This window comes from Aplidium turbinatum, chromosome 17 (genome assembly GCF_918807975.1).
Source record: "Aplidium turbinatum chromosome 17, kaAplTurb1.1, whole genome shotgun sequence".
NCBI lineage: Eukaryota > Metazoa > Chordata > Ascidiacea > Aplousobranchia > Polyclinidae > Aplidium > Aplidium turbinatum.
The window spans coordinates 10,897,272-10,916,213 of NC_137488.1; the positions used below are offsets into that span (position 1 = coordinate 10,897,272).

Below are 18,942 nucleotides of genomic sequence, written 5' to 3' on the forward strand. Positions count from 1 at the left end.
AAGTCAATTTTGTGCCGCTGCTGAAAAGGACTTGAGAAACATTGCCTTTTTAGTTATGTCACTGACAAAGATACGAACGACTATTGTCAATCGCCAACCAATTATAAAAACATATGAGACCAAAATTGGAACTTTGAGTAAAAGAAAGTAACGACCGTGTAAAAAGCAGTTTGATCTACAGTACTTCAGACTTTCTTGTTAATAAGTTGGCGATGGACTTTAGTTTATGTACCATCTAACGTCAGTTAACGACTTAACCACCTCTTTTAGATTGTAAATTTTTTTTGTAGCCGACAACGGACATTTCTTGTTCATTGAAACTTCAAGTCCACAAGACATCGGAGACAGCGCGAGACTCGTCAGTCCAGTGGTCCATCCCGACAAAACAGGAAGTAAGTAAAAATAAAAAAACAAAATTTACTTAAAATTCTACTCCGCGCATTCATAACTGTCACACCATATTTTAGACAAGTGCTTGCGATTCTGGTACCATAGTTACGGCAACAACATTGGTGCGCTGAACGTTTACAAGAGAAGTGTGAATTCGAGAAGCCGCATACAATCCTCCCCGCTCTGGTTTCAAGCTGAGGACGAGGGTGATCAATGGCTGCATGCAAAAGTAAACATCCAAGACAGCTCTCCTTTTCAGGTAAGACGCCGCATTTAAAATAACACGTAACAACTATACACATTGTCTTATGTAGGTCATGACATCAGAAATCTGAATTGATCGGCTACGAGTTGCTCTCCCTAAGCCTACGGTATCAAGCACATTTAGGAAATAAACACAGCCTTAAAAAGTTTAATTCCAAATATCTATCATGCGGTGGGCTCTAAAAATTAAACTTTGACAACGTTTTATTTCGAAAAAGGAAATTTTTTGAGCAGTTACAATTTTATATTTTAATTTTGCTTCAGCTCATTCTTGAAGGAGTAAGAGGAGTCAGCTTTCAAGGGGACATTGCCATTGATGACGTAACAATCTCCGATGGGGAGTGCCCAACTTGCTGCGGGCCAGAAGTTTTTCGATGCGGCAACTACTTCTGCGTCTCCAGCTCAGCTCGTTGTAATGGCATCGATGAATGTGGCGATGGTAGCGATGAGTCGTTTTGTAATGGTAAGAAGCTTTGACATTCACCGACAAAATGTCTATCGCTAAAATATTGATTTAGAGATAGACAGAAGCAGACAAAGATAGAGGTTGTGTGGAAGGGAACGTTCTTCCTAGCTATCAGCACAAGGCTGAGTAGGCCTGCTCACTAGTACAGCGAGCAATTGCGATCTCCTGGCAATAACGGTGAAGCCTCCACGCTAGCCATTTAGAAACAAAGATAACGGTGCCACAAGTTTTAAATTGTCATGTAGGATTATCATTCAGCTCATAAATGGTGGTGTTGTCACCATAAGGCGATGAGGTGGTCGAAGGGCAAGCCGCTTGGCTTCCAACCATTAAAACGTAGTTTGACAATCGGCTAAAGCGTAGCTTTATTCTTTGGGGCAACGGTTCTCAACCTGTGGTCCGAGAGCAAAGTCTGAAATCGTTGTTTTTGAACTCTTTGCATAAAGACAATACAAGTTGTTAATTTTATCAAGGCTCCTCCACTAAATTTTCGTCCCTTTGCTTCCATATGTTCGAATATGGATCTTGATCATAAACAGCTACTGATGCATACTCAAGTTCGCTGGTTATCCAGAGGAAAAGTGTTTAACAGACTGTTTGAGTTACGTGATGCTGTTTCTTAGAGAAAAAATCCAGAGAGTTTCTTGGAGAAAAAATCCAAGCTTGTTGCTCATTTCAACGATAGCTTTTGGGTTGCTGTTCTGGCTTAGGCTATTTGGCTGACATTTTTGAACAACTGAATAAACTTAATTCATCGCTGCAAGGAAAGCAGACAAATTTAATTACTCTGTGATAAAGATTATTGCAGGGCAACTTTGGCATGTTTAATCAATTATACGAATTCACTGAGAAACCATAAAATGCTGAAATCAAATAACAACTGTTGAGGAATTTTATTTCTGACCATACTCAGTCACTGCAGGATCAATTTAACTTCTACTTTGGTGATTGGAACGTTCAGAGTTTTTCGTTGATTTCCAGTCCGTTTCTTGCGCACATTGATTCATTAAAGTTACCAACATCGGAATTAAACCAATTCATTGAACTGACCAGTGACACTACTTTAAATAAATTGCATCCGAGAGTGAGCTTGATGAAATTTTGGATACAAGCTTTACATGAGTACGGTATCCACAACTGTATCAGAAAGCTTTGAAAATAATTTTACCTTTCGCGACATCTTATCTGTGAATGTGGATTTTCTGCACTGGTTATAAAAACAAAGTATCGTTCTCGACTTAAAGTCGAAGATGAAAGATGAACTTCGATTGAGTCTTTTAAGTATTACACCTCGTTTGGATATGCTCTGCTCAAATGTGCAAGCTCAAGGTTTGCACTAAATGTAGCAATCTTTCGAATACCAACTACTGTTTATGACTTAGCAAGCAATAAGTGACATTTGTTCGTTACAAGGGGAGGAGGAAGGGGAGTAGTGGTCCGTCCGTGGCTGAGACACAATTTTTTTAAGTGGTCCTTGAATCTCAAAAGGTTGAGAACCTCTGTCTAGTGCTGTAGGTGACGCATAACGAGAACCTTATTCCCTCTATGGAACCAACTTTATCTCAGAAAACTGAATACAAGTTCAGTTTGTAAATGCGTGGGCAAAAACTTTGTTCATTTCATCATTTGCTGTAATTTTGTTATTTCAGGATAGTCATTTGGAACGTATTGACGTGAAATTATTATTACTAATTCTTAAAGAAAATTAATAATATACTCTTAAATAAATGTGTTTCAATTTGAGAAATTTTTATCAAATGGTACAAGTGAATGTCAAAAATAGTTTTTACGGGAAAGCCCTCTCCCCTTTCTAGAGTCCCTGCCAAGCTGTTTGCTTCTTGGAATTCAACTTTTTATCACCTATTTTCTTTTTGCTTGGGGGAAGCTCTACTGTAGAATCCTAATGATTTTGTTGTTATCTCAGGCTGCGGAACTACTCGTTTCAAGCCAAACACATCTTCAAGATTCGGCAAAATCACCGATTTGGTAACAGCACATATTGTGACGTCACCAATCAGCGCTCACCGGTTTCAACCGGTCGACTCAGACGGCAGCAGCACGGTAAGGGGGCAAAAAATAACTGGAAAATGTTTGACTGTTGCTGTAATTTAGAAGCTTTGATTGAGCAGAACTTATTTCTAGTGTGACGGAGTAAGACGTGGACCTTATCAAAAATTAAAAGTCCTGAAAAGAAATTATTGAGTTACTGTTCTTGGCTCAAAACAATCGGATAAGTATCGATTTGAATTTAGAAAGGGCTAACCAAAAAAACATGTAACCTGGAGAAATCTCTGCAAAATAGCATTGCTGCAGGTAGCCTAAGCCTAGTGATCGATAAACAAGGCTATCAATGTGTAAATTTTGTAAACCGTGTATAATGTAGATGCTAATGAAAATAATATCATTTTTTAATAGACCACAAAATCTCCGCCCAAGGTCCGTGTGTTGAAAATAAAAGATTCACAAAAAGAAAGATTCCAGCATCCTGGAAGAGCTTGGTTTCACAAGCAAAGACTTGACATTGACACCATTGAAGAAAACTCCTTGCCATCACCACCTACAACTTACAACAAAGTGGAAATCATACGAAGCAGAAGATCGGTCGATGTTTCTTTGAAAGCAAATGTTGCCTCTATTAAGTCAAAACTGTTGCGTAACTACAAGAACGAAACTGGAGAAACTGAAGCTCAAGTCGACGTTGACCCAGCACAGAAAACGTTGAATTTTGAGAATAGAACTGCGCAAAAGATTTTGCAAAATAAAACCGAAAATAGTTCAGAGCATTTGGATGTAGAATTGAGCCGTGACATCAAAATAAAACAACGAAAAAATGAGGAGGAAGAAGAAGAGCAGCAAGAACGGAATATTCGAGTTAACATCCAGCGAAGACGACCAAAGTGGCCAAGACGTTTTATTACCAGAAGACCAATTGCTAAACGACCAATTTCTAAGCGACCAATTTCTAAACAACCAATTGCTAAGCGACCAATTTCTAAAGGACCAATTTCTAAACGACCAATTGCTAAACGACCAATTTCTAAACGACCAATTGCGAAGCGACCAATTTCTAAACGACCAATTGCTAAACGACCAATTGCTAAGCGACCAATTTCTAAACGACCAATTTCAAAACGACCAATTGCTAAGCGACCAATTTCTAAAGGACCAATTTCTAAACGACCAATTGCTAAACGACCAATCGCTAAACGACCAACTGCTAGACGACCTGGTGCCAAACCAATTTCAAAAAAACCGATAGCCAGAAAACCAATTAGAAGAAGGCCAGGTGTTAAAAGACGACCTGTCGCAAGAAAGCCATGGCGACTTGTCAGGCAAAACAAATGGAACCGTTCATCTTCACCAATCCGTGTGAATAAGCGACCTCGTAAGCCGGTCCAACCGCGTACCAGGGGCGCCATGGCGATACCGAAGTGGCAGTGGAACATTATACGAAAGTCATCCAAGCGCGACAAAGAAGAAACAAATAGGTGAGAAAAAACAGCAGAGTTTTTCCTTAGGTAAAAGATGATTTTATAATTTTTGACTTTGTTTTGTCATTTAAAAAAATAGGCAGTGATGAAACAGGTTATATTTTTAAATGTCAAACTAGAAATCAGATCAATTGTAACTGTATAGCCTAACTTATGGCCCACCTAATTGATCAGTCCCAGGTGTTTCAAACACTCTACTTAATTGTGAAATTTAAGGTTACATTTACCTTCCTATTACATTTCATCGTATTTAGATGCTTATTTTTACATAATAGATTTGCTTTTACAGAAACGGGCTAATGGAAAGAATGAAGCGGCAAGTCATTTTGAAAATAACTGGCGGCTCTGAGACAATAGCTCATAGTTGGCCCTGGCAGGTAAGCTACCTATGGTTGAAAAATATAATGTTTCCTCCTTGTAGAGTAATGTAGTTAAATTGTCACCAGCACTCGGCTTACCGTATAGCGTGCTTAACATTAATGGTTGGCCTATAGCTTTTATATAGGCCTAATTGTACATAATTGTCTATGTTTATTGCATAAAATTATCACCAGTCACCACAATTAAGTTCCACCACAGTGCCAAGTTTTTGTTGTTGTTGTATTTCGATCTCAAGCACATCTCAATGTTGGCCTTTTGTCGCTTCTATCTTTTTCCAGAGTTCTGCTTTGTTTGGGATGTAAACTATTTTTTTTTTTTTAATGATACCGACGTCTTTCGTACATTCATCACCCACTTTCATTGCTTTTTATTTTAATATCGCCGTAGACCATATTTAGAATATAATTGTTTTCACTCTCCAACCCTGTCTCTTACAGGCTGCGTATTACATCACTGACTCGCAGACAGACTCATACTTCTTCTGTGGAGCAACACTCATAGACAGATACTGGATTGTCACAGCTGCTCACTGCCCTCAACTGTGAGTCATCGCTCAAATATCTTTCTCACAAAGCCGGTAGCCTATAGCAACGTTTCTACGTAGAAATATAATCTTAATATTCTTCGATTTTTGATAGTTTTGAATTTTTTGAAAACAAGGAATATTTATGATTTAAAGCCGTGCTTTGTAATGGGCATAAGTTAACAAAATTTAAAAACATTTTTTGCAGAGGAGATGTCCATATAGTTGTTGTAGGCGATCACGACCTGTACGAAGATGAAGGCACCGAGCAAGAATTGAAAGTAGAAGCTGTTTACGTAAATCAGGCTTACAGGTTTTCAGCGGACCTAGTCGGAGATATAGCTCTCATTAAACTCAAGTAAGATTTTTATCGGAGTTTAAATTAAATCAATTTTGCTCCACCCTTTGAGGACCACTAATTTTCCAGAAAAATTTTTTAGGTAGAATTTGTTTGTTTACAGTTTAGCCTGCACTTCATAGCCTACGTCATATAAAAAACATCCACGCAAATTTTTATTTTTATTTATTTTGAAGGATAGACAATAGACATTCAATACTACGTTAGGGTAGGCTATCAGCAGTGGCAAATTTTTTGAAGTTAACTGCGGGGTAATCGGCTAAGTGCATGGGACACATACAGTATGTCCCAGCGGTCCTCAAAGGGAAAGCTATAATTTAACGAGTAACGTTTTAAATCGCTTTAGCCTTTTGAGATGTAGCAAACAACATAGTTTTAAATAAAAAATAAATGATGTTTTATTACGATTACACCTTCTTCCGTCATCACACCAAGCAGAAAGTTTGAGTTTCATGAACATTAATTTTAAAGTTTTGCTCTTTAGTGACCTTTCAGGGTAGCCTAAACGTCTGGGTCTATCCTTTTTACAACCAAGAACCAAGGATGGCAAAAAGATGGACCCTTGCCTCTCAGGGCAGCCTAAAAAATTTCAATTAAGGGTGGTATAAAGATAGACTCTTGCCTCCAAAGGCTTAGGCGCCAATAATTTTCGCAGCAAAGTAGCGCTTATCTAGGATTATGTGATATTTTCAGATACCCTGTCCGCACCAATGACGCGGTCCAACCAGCCTGCTTGATGGCTCCAGAGGACCCGAGGTTCCCTACAGGTCACGTGTGCGCGGTGACGGGATGGGGTGGCACCGACGTTGACGGTAAAATTAGAAACTTTTAGTGTTGATTTTGCAGAGTCTTTTCTCATTTTTTCTGTTAGACTACGGTACCACAGTTGGCTTTATTTTAGCTACGGTACATTTCTAGATCTTGGAGTGGAAAGATACTTACGTCAAGGGGAAGTCCCAATAACCACTCGAGAAAGCTGCCAAAGCACGTTCACCCCAACAATTCACGATTCCATGTTTTGCGCTGGTGGCACTGGAGCCAACACATGCAGAGTAAGAATAACGTTTCTACTTATGCACAGCAATATACACTGTTCGCTTGATCTCAAAGTTAGCCTAAACGAAGACGGAAAGCGTTGTGTAGTCGAATTAGGCCTATTGTTCCTCAGTCGGTGTCGAAATAAACATTTTACCTAGGGGTGATGCATCCAACTTAACCCAGGGGCCGCATTCTTGAAGCAAAATAAACTGGGGAGACTCAGTGTATCGATTGTTCTGCTAGACGTTTACCGACAATTTTCATTTTAGGGGGACTCTGGTGGTCCGTTGATTTGTCAAAGAAACAACACAGCGTTTCTGGTCGGGATCACCAGCTTCGGAGATGACAGATGCCTTCCAGGCATACCTGGAGTCTACACAAGATTGCAAAGCTACATGGGCTGGATCAGCAGAATCATGAACCAACCGGAGACCTGTTCATAGCTCGCTTCAAGAACGTCCGTGCATAATCTCCTTGAAACTTAAATTGAAACGATTGGCTCTTATCTTTCTCTAGTCGTTACCCAGAAAGCAAATAAGTCGTTTTTTATATACTACTGCAGACGCTGAATCAATGTAAAAACGACAGGATTTGCTGTTTGGGTAACGACTCGCCCTACTTGTTGCCAGTTTGTATAGTTTGCTTAAGTTTACCGTCATATGCTTGCGCATTATTTAAGTTCTTATTTTAGATACAATAAAGTATTTAATTCTTACATATACAAAAGCGTTCATTATCGAGTTTGGGAACATTAAGCTTTTTAAAGTCGGGCATGGTTAGTGGTTAGTCTCAGTGGGATGGCGCAGCGGGTAAGGCGCTCGCTTTTCCATCATGCAATCCTGGTTCGACTCCCGGTTCAAACTGGTTGTTGAAAAACACCGCTTACCTCTACGCAGGGTGTAATGAAGTGGGTGGGTGCAGTTGGTGAAGGAAAGGCAGCTGCCCACCATCCAGAGCGGCACATGTTTGAGGAGGTAGCCACTTTAACAAGTCGAAATTCTGCCACTAAACTTGACTAGAATGAAGCCGCCAACCAATCATAAGCTACGGTTTAAGTGACGTAAAAAATGGCGAAAAGAAGATGATAGAAAGCAAATTAAGTGATGGATTTAGTGTCAGCTGGTTGGCTTAGGGGTTAGGGCTAGAAAGTAGTCATTTTATTGACGCGGGTTCGATTCCCACCACTGCTATTGCTCTTTTTCTTCTGTAATTACCAAATAAATTTCAAAACAAGCATTAACTCTCTGGATGAGTGCTAGAAGGGTCACAATTGGACGGTAGCCTCTTATAATATGTTCTGATTGGTTGGCGGTTGCATTGTAGTCATTCGCAGTGGCAGAATTTCGACTTGTTAAAGTGGCTACCGTTTGAGGAGGCTAGTTATTGGAACTTAATGCGTTACCCAACTGGAAAATTTTCTTTCGGTAAAGAGAGTGAAAATTCGTTGACATGAGTTAGTGGTATATATAAAATGCTGTTCAGGATCACATACTCTGAAGCATCTGCACGTAAGGTTTATTAAAAGTGCTCAAATATCCGTTCACTAAGTCCATATAACTTATACAAAAGCTACACAACTAATGCTAAGCACGCGATGTGATAAACAACCAACTTTCATCAAATATACGAGCAAACGCATCATCTTCACAAGAACAATCTGCACTTGCGATCAGGGCTGTGGAGTCGGTGGGATTTTGGCTTGTCTGGAATCGTTACAAAAAGGCCGACTCCAGCTTGATGAAAACGATGACCAATAAAATTAGGTTTGCATTTCTTTTTCAAAATATTTTGTATTGTTTTTTATATTGCACTCCAAAACTTTACCAGAAAATAAAAGTATTTGTTCTTGTCAGTTTTTGTGAAAGTCGCTATTTCAATTTCTATCACAACTTAAGTGAAATTAAATGATAATAAATTCTGGCAACACTGAAGCCGGGCAGTTATAAATCGAGGAGTAGGAGTCGTATATTTTTCGCCCGATTTCACACTCCACAGCCCTGCTAGCCATACATCGATTTGTTTTAGCACCTTCAAGTCCTGTTAGAAATTCCAAGTCCTGCCAGAAATTAGAGCCGTTTTACATATCAGGAATTACCTTCACAACCATCAGCATTTTTTTCTAAAGCGATGATGAAACATGGCTTTGTTGGGAAGTCATTGTTAGATCTGTAGCAAGTTGGCGTTGTCCTTCAAGATCAAGCTTTGCAATTCATTGGAAAACTGTTAGTACTCGACGAGGGTTAAAAATCCATTGATATGAATACAAAACGTAACAAAAGCAATTCATCAAAATATCTTGAGACATTGACAGACCTCACAAGTTATGCCACAATCAATTTTGGAATTCCAGTCGGCACCGACGTCGAAGCACAGCATAACATCACGATCAAATAAAATCCAATTGCGAATACATTCATAAAAAAAAATTTTGTAATAAAAAACACAGTGGTGCTTACAAAACGACACAATTCTGACGAATAAAAAAAGCTGAAGCAACCATACAATTTACTTTTCACAGTAGAATCGGAAGCGGACTTCTAAATGCATTGAATATTTAAAGTTTAATTTTTGGCAAAGTATTGAAAAACACACAATGCGCAACGCTCATTGTTAATTTTAGGTACAAACGCTATAACTTGATTTGAAATACACTGCAAAAAGTATCTGTATAAAAAAGACAACATTCTGATAAATCTTTGGGTTAATTGTTAATAATAATGACTTTAAAAAAGTTTAAAAACTGCCGCCTTGGTAATAAAAGAATAAAACGTCATTATGAACTTCGTTGAATCATTGTATTCTTTTCGTTGTTTGCTTCGTCATTTGCTTCTTTTCATTGTTGAAAACGTTGAATCAATGTAAAAATGACGCATTTTGCTGTCTAGGCGCTGACCGCGACAAACGTCAGATCAGAAGACAGCGTTGATATGAAATGTTAAAAAAATGTAAATCTTCACTTAAACCTGTCACCTTTGCCGGGGAACAACCTTGTTAGCAGGGCTCCATGGTGGACGATCCTCGCTGTGGTAGTTCATCCGTCGACTCTCTCGGAGCTGCTGCTCTTTCTTTTCCTGCCACCTGAGGAAGAAATCACAGAAAACGGTTGATTTGCTTTCTGGGGAAGAAAAAAAACTTTTTTTTCTTTGAAGTGATTCAAATTAGGTTAGTTTTTAGTACTTTATGATAACCACTCAATTCATAAACACAACGGTCCGTAAATCGTTTACAGACGTTGAATCTACGTAAAAACGATGCAATAACGTGACATTCAGTTAGGTCAACATGAAGAGGACTTAAGTTTGACGCACTTCACATATTTTTCATTCGCCGCTTCGCTTTTTTTCTCTTGACTCTTTTTCTTCTCGTCTTCAATTTTTCTTTTTTCTCTAATTTCTTTCTGTCGATCCTTCTCCCATTGTTTGCTTCTTTTCTCCATCCTGACAAATAATTGCATTTGATTTCAATTTGTTAGAATTTAGATGCTAAGAATTTATGTTTTACTCCAGAATTCAAGTTTAAACGATAATATAATCATGCAAGTGATGCGAAAGTACATTGGAAAGTGACACGGTTCTAGAAGATTCCGCTGGGTTGTTGAACCAATGTTTGGTATGGGATGTACGGACATGGCTTGCAATCACAATGACAGCCCACACAATTGTGGCTGGTACACAGAACGACTTTTTAAAAAGGTTGAGATATGAAAGTAGATAATGATTTTAAAAAAGAATACGCAATGAATATGCACCTTTAGTGGCTCACACACTGACAGGGTTGAGAACTGCAGGAAAGACTGAACTAGAAAAGTTAAAGAGGCTGATATCGCGGCAACCACAGATCTTGTTTTTCTCGGAAGGCAATTAACTTATTTTCTGTTAAATAACTGCCAGCCTCCAGAGCATATTAATTTCCTGCGGGCAAGTCATGTTTGACACTCGGATTATATTTTAATTTCTGATAAAACCCTTAAATTCAGCACAAACACTTCACAGAATCTGAGTAGCGGCATTCGAATGAGGATATCTCACCACTTGTCCATTGCTCTTTGGTTTTCTTTCTTTTTATCTTTTTCTTTCTGCTTTTTGAGAAGTTCTTCCTCTCTTTTCTTTTTCAACTCTTCTCTGTGACATTTTTTCGCTTCCTCTAGCGCCCTCTGACGGACCACATCAGCTTTCTACAAAAAAAAAAGACAACTCAGAAACAATTTGCGATGAAACACCAACTAATGCAAACAAACCAATTAAAAAAATAAGATACTGTAAACGAAGCTGTATCTGAGAAATGTAGCTCCAACCACAATGTTCGATACTATTTTAATTCAATAAACAATTTATTCAATTTTAACCGATGGAAGTGGGTTTAGGATGTAGTTTATCAATAGAAAACGTTCAACGCAAAAATTAGTCGAAAAAGATATGAAAGTAACTAAGAAAGTATGATATGTTACGGCAAATCGGTCGTTTTTACGTGATTTAACGTTTACAAAGGTTGAATCACAGTTAAAACGGACTGATTTGTTGTCTGGGGTGGTCACCAAGGACCACAGGAAAACAACCTTTTCTGATTTCCAGCGCTCTTCCTCCTGTTTCAGCTTCTCTCTTCTAGCTGCTCGCTTTTCTTTTTCTTTCTTTTTTTCAGCAGCTTTGGTAACTCCCTTGAAAAAATGGACAAAACAAATTAAGTTGCAAAGTTGACATCGACCTTCCCGGGCAAGGCAGAGAGTAACTACGACTTTGAACGCATACGAATCTATTTCCCATTGTTCAGTACAGCAGGCGATAGTCTTAAGAAGGGTAGTAGGCATTTCGTTAAAAAGCAGCTTGCAGTTTAATAATCATGAGATAAATCAAGGCAATAGTAGAGGGGTTGCTACTCCGCAATCGACGGTTTGTGATCAAGGTTTCTTTCTTTTAGCCTTTACCTCGAAAGATGTGACCTACAAGGCTATAGGTGCTTGAGCAATGTAGCACAACGTTGCTCATGTGCTGCAGCTCGAATGAACAGACACGTTTAGATCGCACATCATCCGTCAGGGCAACGAGTCCGTCCCAAACGCTCATACGCCAGAAGCCGGTTGCACTAATTGGAACATCGGTTTCACCGCCGCATGCTCGCTGCTACGGAGCACTCACAACGTGCGGTTCCATCAACCGCACACGTTGTAAATCACATGTGGCTTGAAAACCCGACCCCAAACTGGTGACAGCGAGTGTCTTTGTCGTCGGCCTGAGCTCGATTCTTAACCGGAGCGTTTCAAGAATGTTACAGATGGTGCTGAGTGTATTTTTTCTTGAGTGTGCAGTGGGGTGAATAAATCTGGGTGGTAATGAGAAAACAGCAGACAACAAGCTAAAAACGTTTTCTTGACATTGCTTCTACGTTTACAGACTTTGAATCGACGTAAAAAATAACAATTTATGTTGGGTTGATTGGCCACAGGCCATAACGATGATGCAAAATGAAAGGTAGCCACTTAGACAGTTACTGAAAAATCTTAGCTATTGCATAAAGACGCTAAATGAAGAATAACGTTATGATGCCTAAATATCCTTAATAACTAGGGAACTTTTGCATAATAATGCATAGAAATATTGGCGTTGCAATGATAAATTTAGGAAGCCTTCGTGCAAATGTTCATCAACTTTTACCTCTTTGTGCTCAAGCCATGCTCGTCTTGCACTTTCATCCTCGGACTGTTTTTCGTGGAGTTCCTTCTCTTTCTCTTCGTTTTCTTTCTCTTCAGCTTCTTTCTTAAGTTTTTTCACCTTTCTCAATTTCTTTTCCCGATCAGCCAACCAACTCTGTGTATTGAAAAATAGTAAAAATTTTAACGTAAATAGAGCGTCAAAACACATTGCTAGTTCAACAATTCGGAAGCATTGAACAAGGCTGCAAGCTACGTGAGCAGAACAGGACATGTCCCGTGGTCCACAACTAAGTCGTACACAAAAACGCCATCAACATTGCAAGAAAGTATCCATTTGTCAGTATCAACAACTGGGTTCGCTTAATTAAGAAATTCAATCTTGTGCTAAGATGCAAAACTTTCATTGATTTTTAGCAAAGTATGATACGACGTCTTAGTACGTCGAGTTTTTTACATCAAGAAAAATTTAAGCAAGAACATCTAATTCAATTTCGCCTGTTCGTACGTAGACCGGTTCTTAAACAAATGGGCCAAGAGGAGCAGACGTTGAGATCTGCAGAGATGTTGTAGCAGAAGTTCCTCGACTGCATCAGAAAGAAAGGCGAAATGGATGATTTACACTTGGCTTTAAGCGGCAAAATACCCAGAAAAAGACCTAGAGGAGCTCAAAGATTCACACTTTGGCGTTATTTTCAACCATACATCGAACATCTCAATAAACTTTAGTTATACGAACAAGATCAATCGAAATGAAGCATCATTGTGCATCAGTATGGTACTTACAGTACACAGAGATAGCTAAGAGAAAGCAAGAGACCCACCGCGGCTACCTGAAGATACGGCTTGATTTGTCACATTTTGCAGACTTTGATTACTACTACGACTGCTACTATGATAGCTACTACGACTGTCCAACCGAAATTTTACGAGATTTTTTTACTTTATGTTGACTCGTAATGATATAAAAGGTTTTAGTAGCCTTGCCCTTGTGGAAGAAGTAGAAAATGAGAAAAAAAGAAGTTGAAAAACGCTCAATCAAAGTGTTTGTTAAAACAGTCCGAATGATATTTTTGGAATCAAATTGTTTTTGTTTTACAACGCCTAATGATGTTAAAACCCATTTTGTCACCAGGGGAAGACAGTAAAGAAAAAGACAAAATATGATCTTACAAAGTTTCGTTCAGGCAGTTACCAAAGTTGGCAAAATCTGAAAAACTCTGCACAATGTGACAAACCAGGCAGTATCTCTAGGTAGCCATGGACCCACCATGTAAGCTTGGGTTCGTATATCTGATGTTGAGTTTAGCCCGTGAGTATCAGATGACACTTTGTAGGTCTGGAGCTGGCCCAATGCAGTGAGGGATCCTAGGCCCTTGTAGTCAGCTGGGGGGACTCTGTAAGATTTCTTTGACGATTTCGGTCGAGCGGAAGACGGACGTTTCGGTTTTGTTTCTGCTTGCTCTTCTTCATGTCGGACCTTTACATAAAAAGATTGATCTTAACAAGAAAATAATTTGATCATACTTCGTTTTTATTCAAATCCTTTACCAGGGTTTAGTCACAAAAATTTTCATCAAAGTTACTTATCAAAGTAACCATTATCCAAATCGACAACTTTCACAAAAAAAGATTTGACAATCCAAAGCCAGCATAACGGTCACCTCTTCATCCTTGCGTGAAGCATACGTTTGGTTATGCTGGGCGACGTTATCAATGGCGTTAGTAATGAGATGCTGAGATGAGCGTTGCTTGGGTGAGTCAGTGTTTGCTTCTTGCCGAGTTTGTTCTGCAACAACTTCACTGGGCTCAAGACGCCTGTGTATGGAAATAAGATAAAGACATAACAATTTAACATAACATCAGATGAACAATGCAAATAGTGCTAAAAGGATAATCATCCTGATGAACAACCAAACTTTTCAGTATATAATAATTTTTGAAAACATTTACATTTCGCTGATTGAGCATTTCAGAAAGTGAATATGATCAATTGATCAGATTATTAAAGTTAAAATCGTCTATTTTCATTTGAAAAATTACGTGCGATTGAACGTTACAAATGCTTGGAGAACTACCAGTTGGTTTGTAACTTAAAATAAAAACACCGAAAATTGTAATTGACTAACTGTGAATCAGTGGCGAGAGAACTCAATAAATTAAAATACTAATCATACAGGGAACGAAAAGTTATTTTCCGTACTTCGGCGTGTATTGTCTTTTCTTGCACATTGAAAAAAAAATCATTAAATTTACTGGGCTTGCAAATAACTCACTGTTGCTGGTGCTCTTTGTCGGATATTGTTACGGTTTTGTATTGCGCTGTGCTGTCTATAGCAGCCGCCTGTTCAAACAGAGCCACCAAGTCGTCTGCCCCCGTTGACTTGCTCTCGTCCATCGACTTGTTAAGTTCTAGTGCGAGTATTTACAATTACATCGTTAGCATGAAAGCAATCGCAAAGAAATGGCAGCACATGTATTGATCAAAATCATTGCAAATAATAAGACGGAAGGAGGGATTTTGAAAACTCCAAAAAGCTTGGAAGAGGAAAGAAGAGATATGGGGACTGTACGGACAAAAATCTAATGGGAAAAATGAAAATATATTGTAACGGATCGAGAAGTTTACCAAGTACGAAACATAAAATAGAGACTACACTAAATATGAGATAAGTCAGAAAAATACATGGCCACGAAAAGAAACTAATCTATTGGTTTTGCCATAAAAACATCTATTTTCTTCATCCACAATCAAACGGTTTAGTTAGACACTTTAATAAACTCACCCTTAGATGATCGCAAAGCCGGCTTAGGCTTAGATATGCTGGATCTTTCTAGGCTTGGTTCCGGCACTTGACTCTCAGCTTTTTGTGAAAATAGTGATTTTTGTTCCTTCTGACGAGTTCCATCTTTGTCAAGACTTGGTAATGTTGAAAGAAAGTCTATATCCAGAAGGTATTAACAAAAAATAATTCCTTTAAGTCAAATGTAAATCATCTAAAGGCAAGTTTCTGTGACAAATCTATAAATTTATATTGTTGCGTCAACGTTGTTACTAGACACAACCCATGGACAAAAAAGGCTATTCAAAATCAAACCCACTCCGGTCAGTAGGCTAGTGCACATTTCAACAACCATCTTGAAAAAATCAGCTAAAGCTATAATATTATGGGCTGTTTTTTTTATATTTTTGTTTGTAACATTTTCTTTTATTTGCCTTTCTATCTTAAAATTTTCTGAAGGTGGTGCGACCGTGCCAAATCCTCCAACTTAATAACTTACTTCGGTCACAAGCACGTTTTAACGTTCGCGTTTTGCGGCTTCTATCTTTTTCTCGACCTTTGCTATGTTGATGTGTATTGTTTTTGCTGTGATGGTCAGAAATAAAAAACAACTAAACTGAACATCTTACCTTGAGATGAACTTCTCTTAGATACAGGTTCAATAGATTTCAGTTGATGTTCCGGTGATTCAGCATGATGTCTCCTGACTGATTTTTCACTAATTACAAAGATAAGTGATTTTTAAATTTTCCTTTCGAAAATATTGAGTTTTTGCAAGCTGCAATGCTCTTTGATTGTAAGGCTTGCAAATGCTCATTACAGTATGCATATGCATTTTACATACAAAAATAAAAAAATACTCTCATTGGCATACTACTGTTTTTTGTTTCAGCAATTCCAATGCTCAAATTTACATCTGGAAAACATTCTCAGCAGATTACAACACTACAAAAGAGCTTTGTTAGTTAAATTTTCACTATGAAGGGAACCAGTTATTGTTGATAAATGGACCTGCTGGAAGATTTTCCACTGCTGTGTCTTCTTCTTGTTCTAGAAGACGGCCTGTCAAGCTCTGCATCATATGACGACTTCTTTCTTGGAGCTGCAGTAGGTTTCGTGTCACTTAATAAATCATCTATTATCGATTGTGAAGAAAAAGCTTTAGGTTGTTTATTCGTTAAGCTAGTCCGGTTTTTGGCATGCGGAATTGCCTGTTGACGAGGAGAAGTAATGTTACTCTCAATAGGAAGATTTGATTTCTTTATTTGCGTTTCCTGAAATTCAATAGATGGTGACAAAGGCCGAGTGCGATGTAAAAAAGTTCCACTCTTCCCATGAAATCCAGTTTGATTCAAATCTGGGTATTGGGAAACCAAAGAAGGTGACTCAGAACGATGAGGGCTTAAAGGCTTCTTCTTTTCAATCCCCGATACACTGGATTTTGGAGCATCATCAAGTAATGACAAAAGAGGATTGTCTTCAATACTTTTGTTGGTGTCATCAAGAGCATGCTGTCTTCCAAAGCCGCTTCTTAAACTTTTCTGTGGTGCTTTTGTGCTGCAAAGAAAAAGTGAAAGCAAACATGAAAACAGTTGAGTGCCAAGAAAAATGTGAAGATTTTCAATGTTTATCAAATTTTTAAATTGATAAGTTTAATTTATCAGCATCTGTTAAATAGTTTTACTTAAAAACTCATACTATATAAAATTTAACAAGTTTACTTGACATCAGAGAATGAAGTTAAATTCAGATACCTCAGCTGGTTGAAATCTTTCATGAAGCTACGATCAATTGATACATTTTCTTTCAACAGTGATGAAGATTTCAATTCCTCAGACTTTAAGGGCTTTGTAGTTTTTCCTGTTGGCTTTAGGTACTGCTTTAAAAGGTCTATAAATAAAAACATATCAGCATTTGCTAATTTTTTCTGAAACCGATTTCACATTAGTTTGAAATGATGCTTGTATAAACACAGTACATTTACACAGAATATTGGTTAATTAAAGGTAATATGGCATTTTGGTAGCACACTGCACAACATCAACCAAAATATTTATCACTCAATCTTATAACCACATACCGCAGGAAATGAGTAACCTTCCATAAAATTATACAAAAATTACTGGAAATAATAAATGCACTTGTGCATGCACATGACTTTTCCAAGAAAAATATTCATTAAGGATAAATAAATAACTGGTCCATATGTTTATTAGTATTTTAAGCTTTATCAAACATCTAGCCTAAAACTTTTCTTGATTGATTGATTAAACCTTTATCCTCAGACTGGGAAAGCTTCTTGTAGAACTTAATCCTGCCAGTTTCGCATACTGTACTTGTAGAGGCTTTGAATCACTGACGCAGGCCCGGTCACCGAGATTGACAGAGTGGAGTTTCTGATTGTTGAAGTCTTGTTGCCGGGGAGTTATTTCATTCATTAGATGCTGCTGAATGAAGAGCACTCCTTAACGTGCATTGCTCAAGCGCACGCCCGGAGAGTCGAACCAGCGCTGCTTAATCTTGAAGCTTCTTTGTTCCAGAAGTCACACGCTAACCAACTGAGCTATTGGGGCGGACAAAACAGCTTCCAACACAGATTAGATACAAATAAAATTATACAATTGCATAAACAAATATGCAGTTAAATACAGCTTTTAGCTGAATAATGAAAAAAAAATTTAAATTACCAACCATCATCACTGCTGTCTTCACTAAGAAAATCGTCTTCATAATCATCTTCAGATTCCTCCACATCAGAATCAGAAAATCCAGTCACTAATCCTTTACTTCTTCGTTTTGATATCTCTTTATCTAATTCCATTTGAAATGGATCTTTGGATTTTGTTCTTTGAGATGGTATAGCAGTCATGGTACCGTATTACTTTAAAAATATGCAACACATAAAATTAGTGTGGTAGTAGATTAGTATCTGTAATAAACAAAACCAATAGATCTATCAAAAGTTAAGCAACAACAGTACGTAAGTTTAGCCTATCTGTTTAAAACTTAGTCATTCATCACAAATTAATAGTCCATAAACAAAACAAACAGGTTTGCAGATAAAGTTAAAATCATTTAATTTTAGTTACCAGTAACTAGCTTTTATTTTAAATGAAACAAAGTAGAAAAGACGGTACCACACATCGTCTACAAAACACCTACTGTACTGTGCTGTAGAACATACCGGTAGGCTACCGTAATATTGTTTCTCAGACAATATCAACACATTCATTGTGAAATACCATATGGTTGGCAATCATTGGTACAATTCAATATCATTGGTAATTGAAATTAATGTATTGCATGCATATTAATTGTCACTGTTAAAGTAAAAAATAGTACAAGACTAACTTAACAAAGGAGGATGCTATGCTACCATAGTTTAAATAACAAGAATTCACGTTATTGTCAAGCTACTTTGAGTAAAAAAAACAGTGGCTGAAGTGCATTTTTCTGAAAAGAATGTAAATTTCTGGATCATTCTGAAATGAAACGCTTTGAAATGCTTTGTTTCAAAGTTTCGCTAAGCAATGAAGCTTTTGTTTACCTTCCATAACGACAGTTGATCAATGAAATCAGTTTGCATTAAAAATTATAGCTTTTA

At 37.9% G+C, this 18,942-nt stretch overlaps 2 protein-coding genes across 2 annotated transcripts in view; one reads left to right on the forward strand and one right to left on the reverse strand.

The window, feature by feature from the left end:
• The window catches only part of LOC145786435 (MAM and LDL-receptor class A domain-containing protein 1-like), a 31,947-nt gene extending 24,202 nt beyond the window's left edge, over positions 1-7,745 (forward strand). The window contains exons 19-29 of the mRNA XM_082598089.1: positions 291-392; positions 468-649; positions 919-1,117; positions 3,045-3,181; positions 3,536-4,608; positions 4,901-4,988; positions 5,430-5,533; positions 5,724-5,873; positions 6,567-6,685; positions 6,792-6,925; positions 7,181-7,745. Coding sequence (XP_082454215.1) covers positions 291-392; positions 468-649; positions 919-1,117; positions 3,045-3,181; positions 3,536-4,608; positions 4,901-4,988; positions 5,430-5,533; positions 5,724-5,873; positions 6,567-6,685; positions 6,792-6,925; positions 7,181-7,354 — 2,462 coding nt within the window. The 3' untranslated portion in view covers positions 7,355-7,745. The remainder of the gene's footprint in view (positions 1-290; positions 393-467; positions 650-918; positions 1,118-3,044; positions 3,182-3,535; positions 4,609-4,900; positions 4,989-5,429; positions 5,534-5,723; positions 5,874-6,566; positions 6,686-6,791; positions 6,926-7,180) is intronic.
• A 666-nt stretch (positions 7,746-8,411) lies between these two features.
• LOC145786505 (uncharacterized) lies at positions 8,412-18,258 on the reverse strand. The gene is made up of 13 exons (XM_082598171.1): positions 18,030-18,258; positions 17,093-17,228; positions 16,350-16,895; positions 15,968-16,056; positions 15,342-15,497; positions 14,832-14,967; positions 14,220-14,373; positions 13,826-14,035; positions 12,560-12,712; positions 11,467-11,565; positions 10,940-11,085; positions 10,220-10,348; positions 8,412-9,989 (listed from the first exon to the last, which is right to left on the reverse strand). The coding sequence occupies exons 1-13, from the start codon at positions 18,205-18,207 to the stop codon at positions 9,878-9,880; spliced, it is 2,244 nt and encodes a 747-aa protein (XP_082454297.1). The 5' UTR covers positions 18,208-18,258; the 3' UTR covers positions 8,412-9,877.
• Between the last annotated feature and the right edge of the window lie 684 nt (positions 18,259-18,942).

What these genes read in the sequence shown, in the direction of transcription:
- LOC145786505 (XM_082598171.1), bottom strand. Translation starts at nt 18,207, where the DNA reads ATGACTGCTATACCATCTCAAAGAACAAAATCCAAAGATCCATTTCAA. An exon ending in AAAGATTTCAACCAGCTGAG is followed by an intron (nt 16,896 to 17,092) that starts GTATCTGAATTT and finishes TTTTCTTTGCAG; the next exon opens with CACAAAAGCACCACAGAAAA. An exon ending in CATGGCTTGAGCACAAAGAG is followed by an intron (nt 11,566 to 12,559) that starts GTAAAAGTTGAT and finishes CATTTTTTCAAG; the next exon opens with GGAGTTACCAAAGCTGCTGA.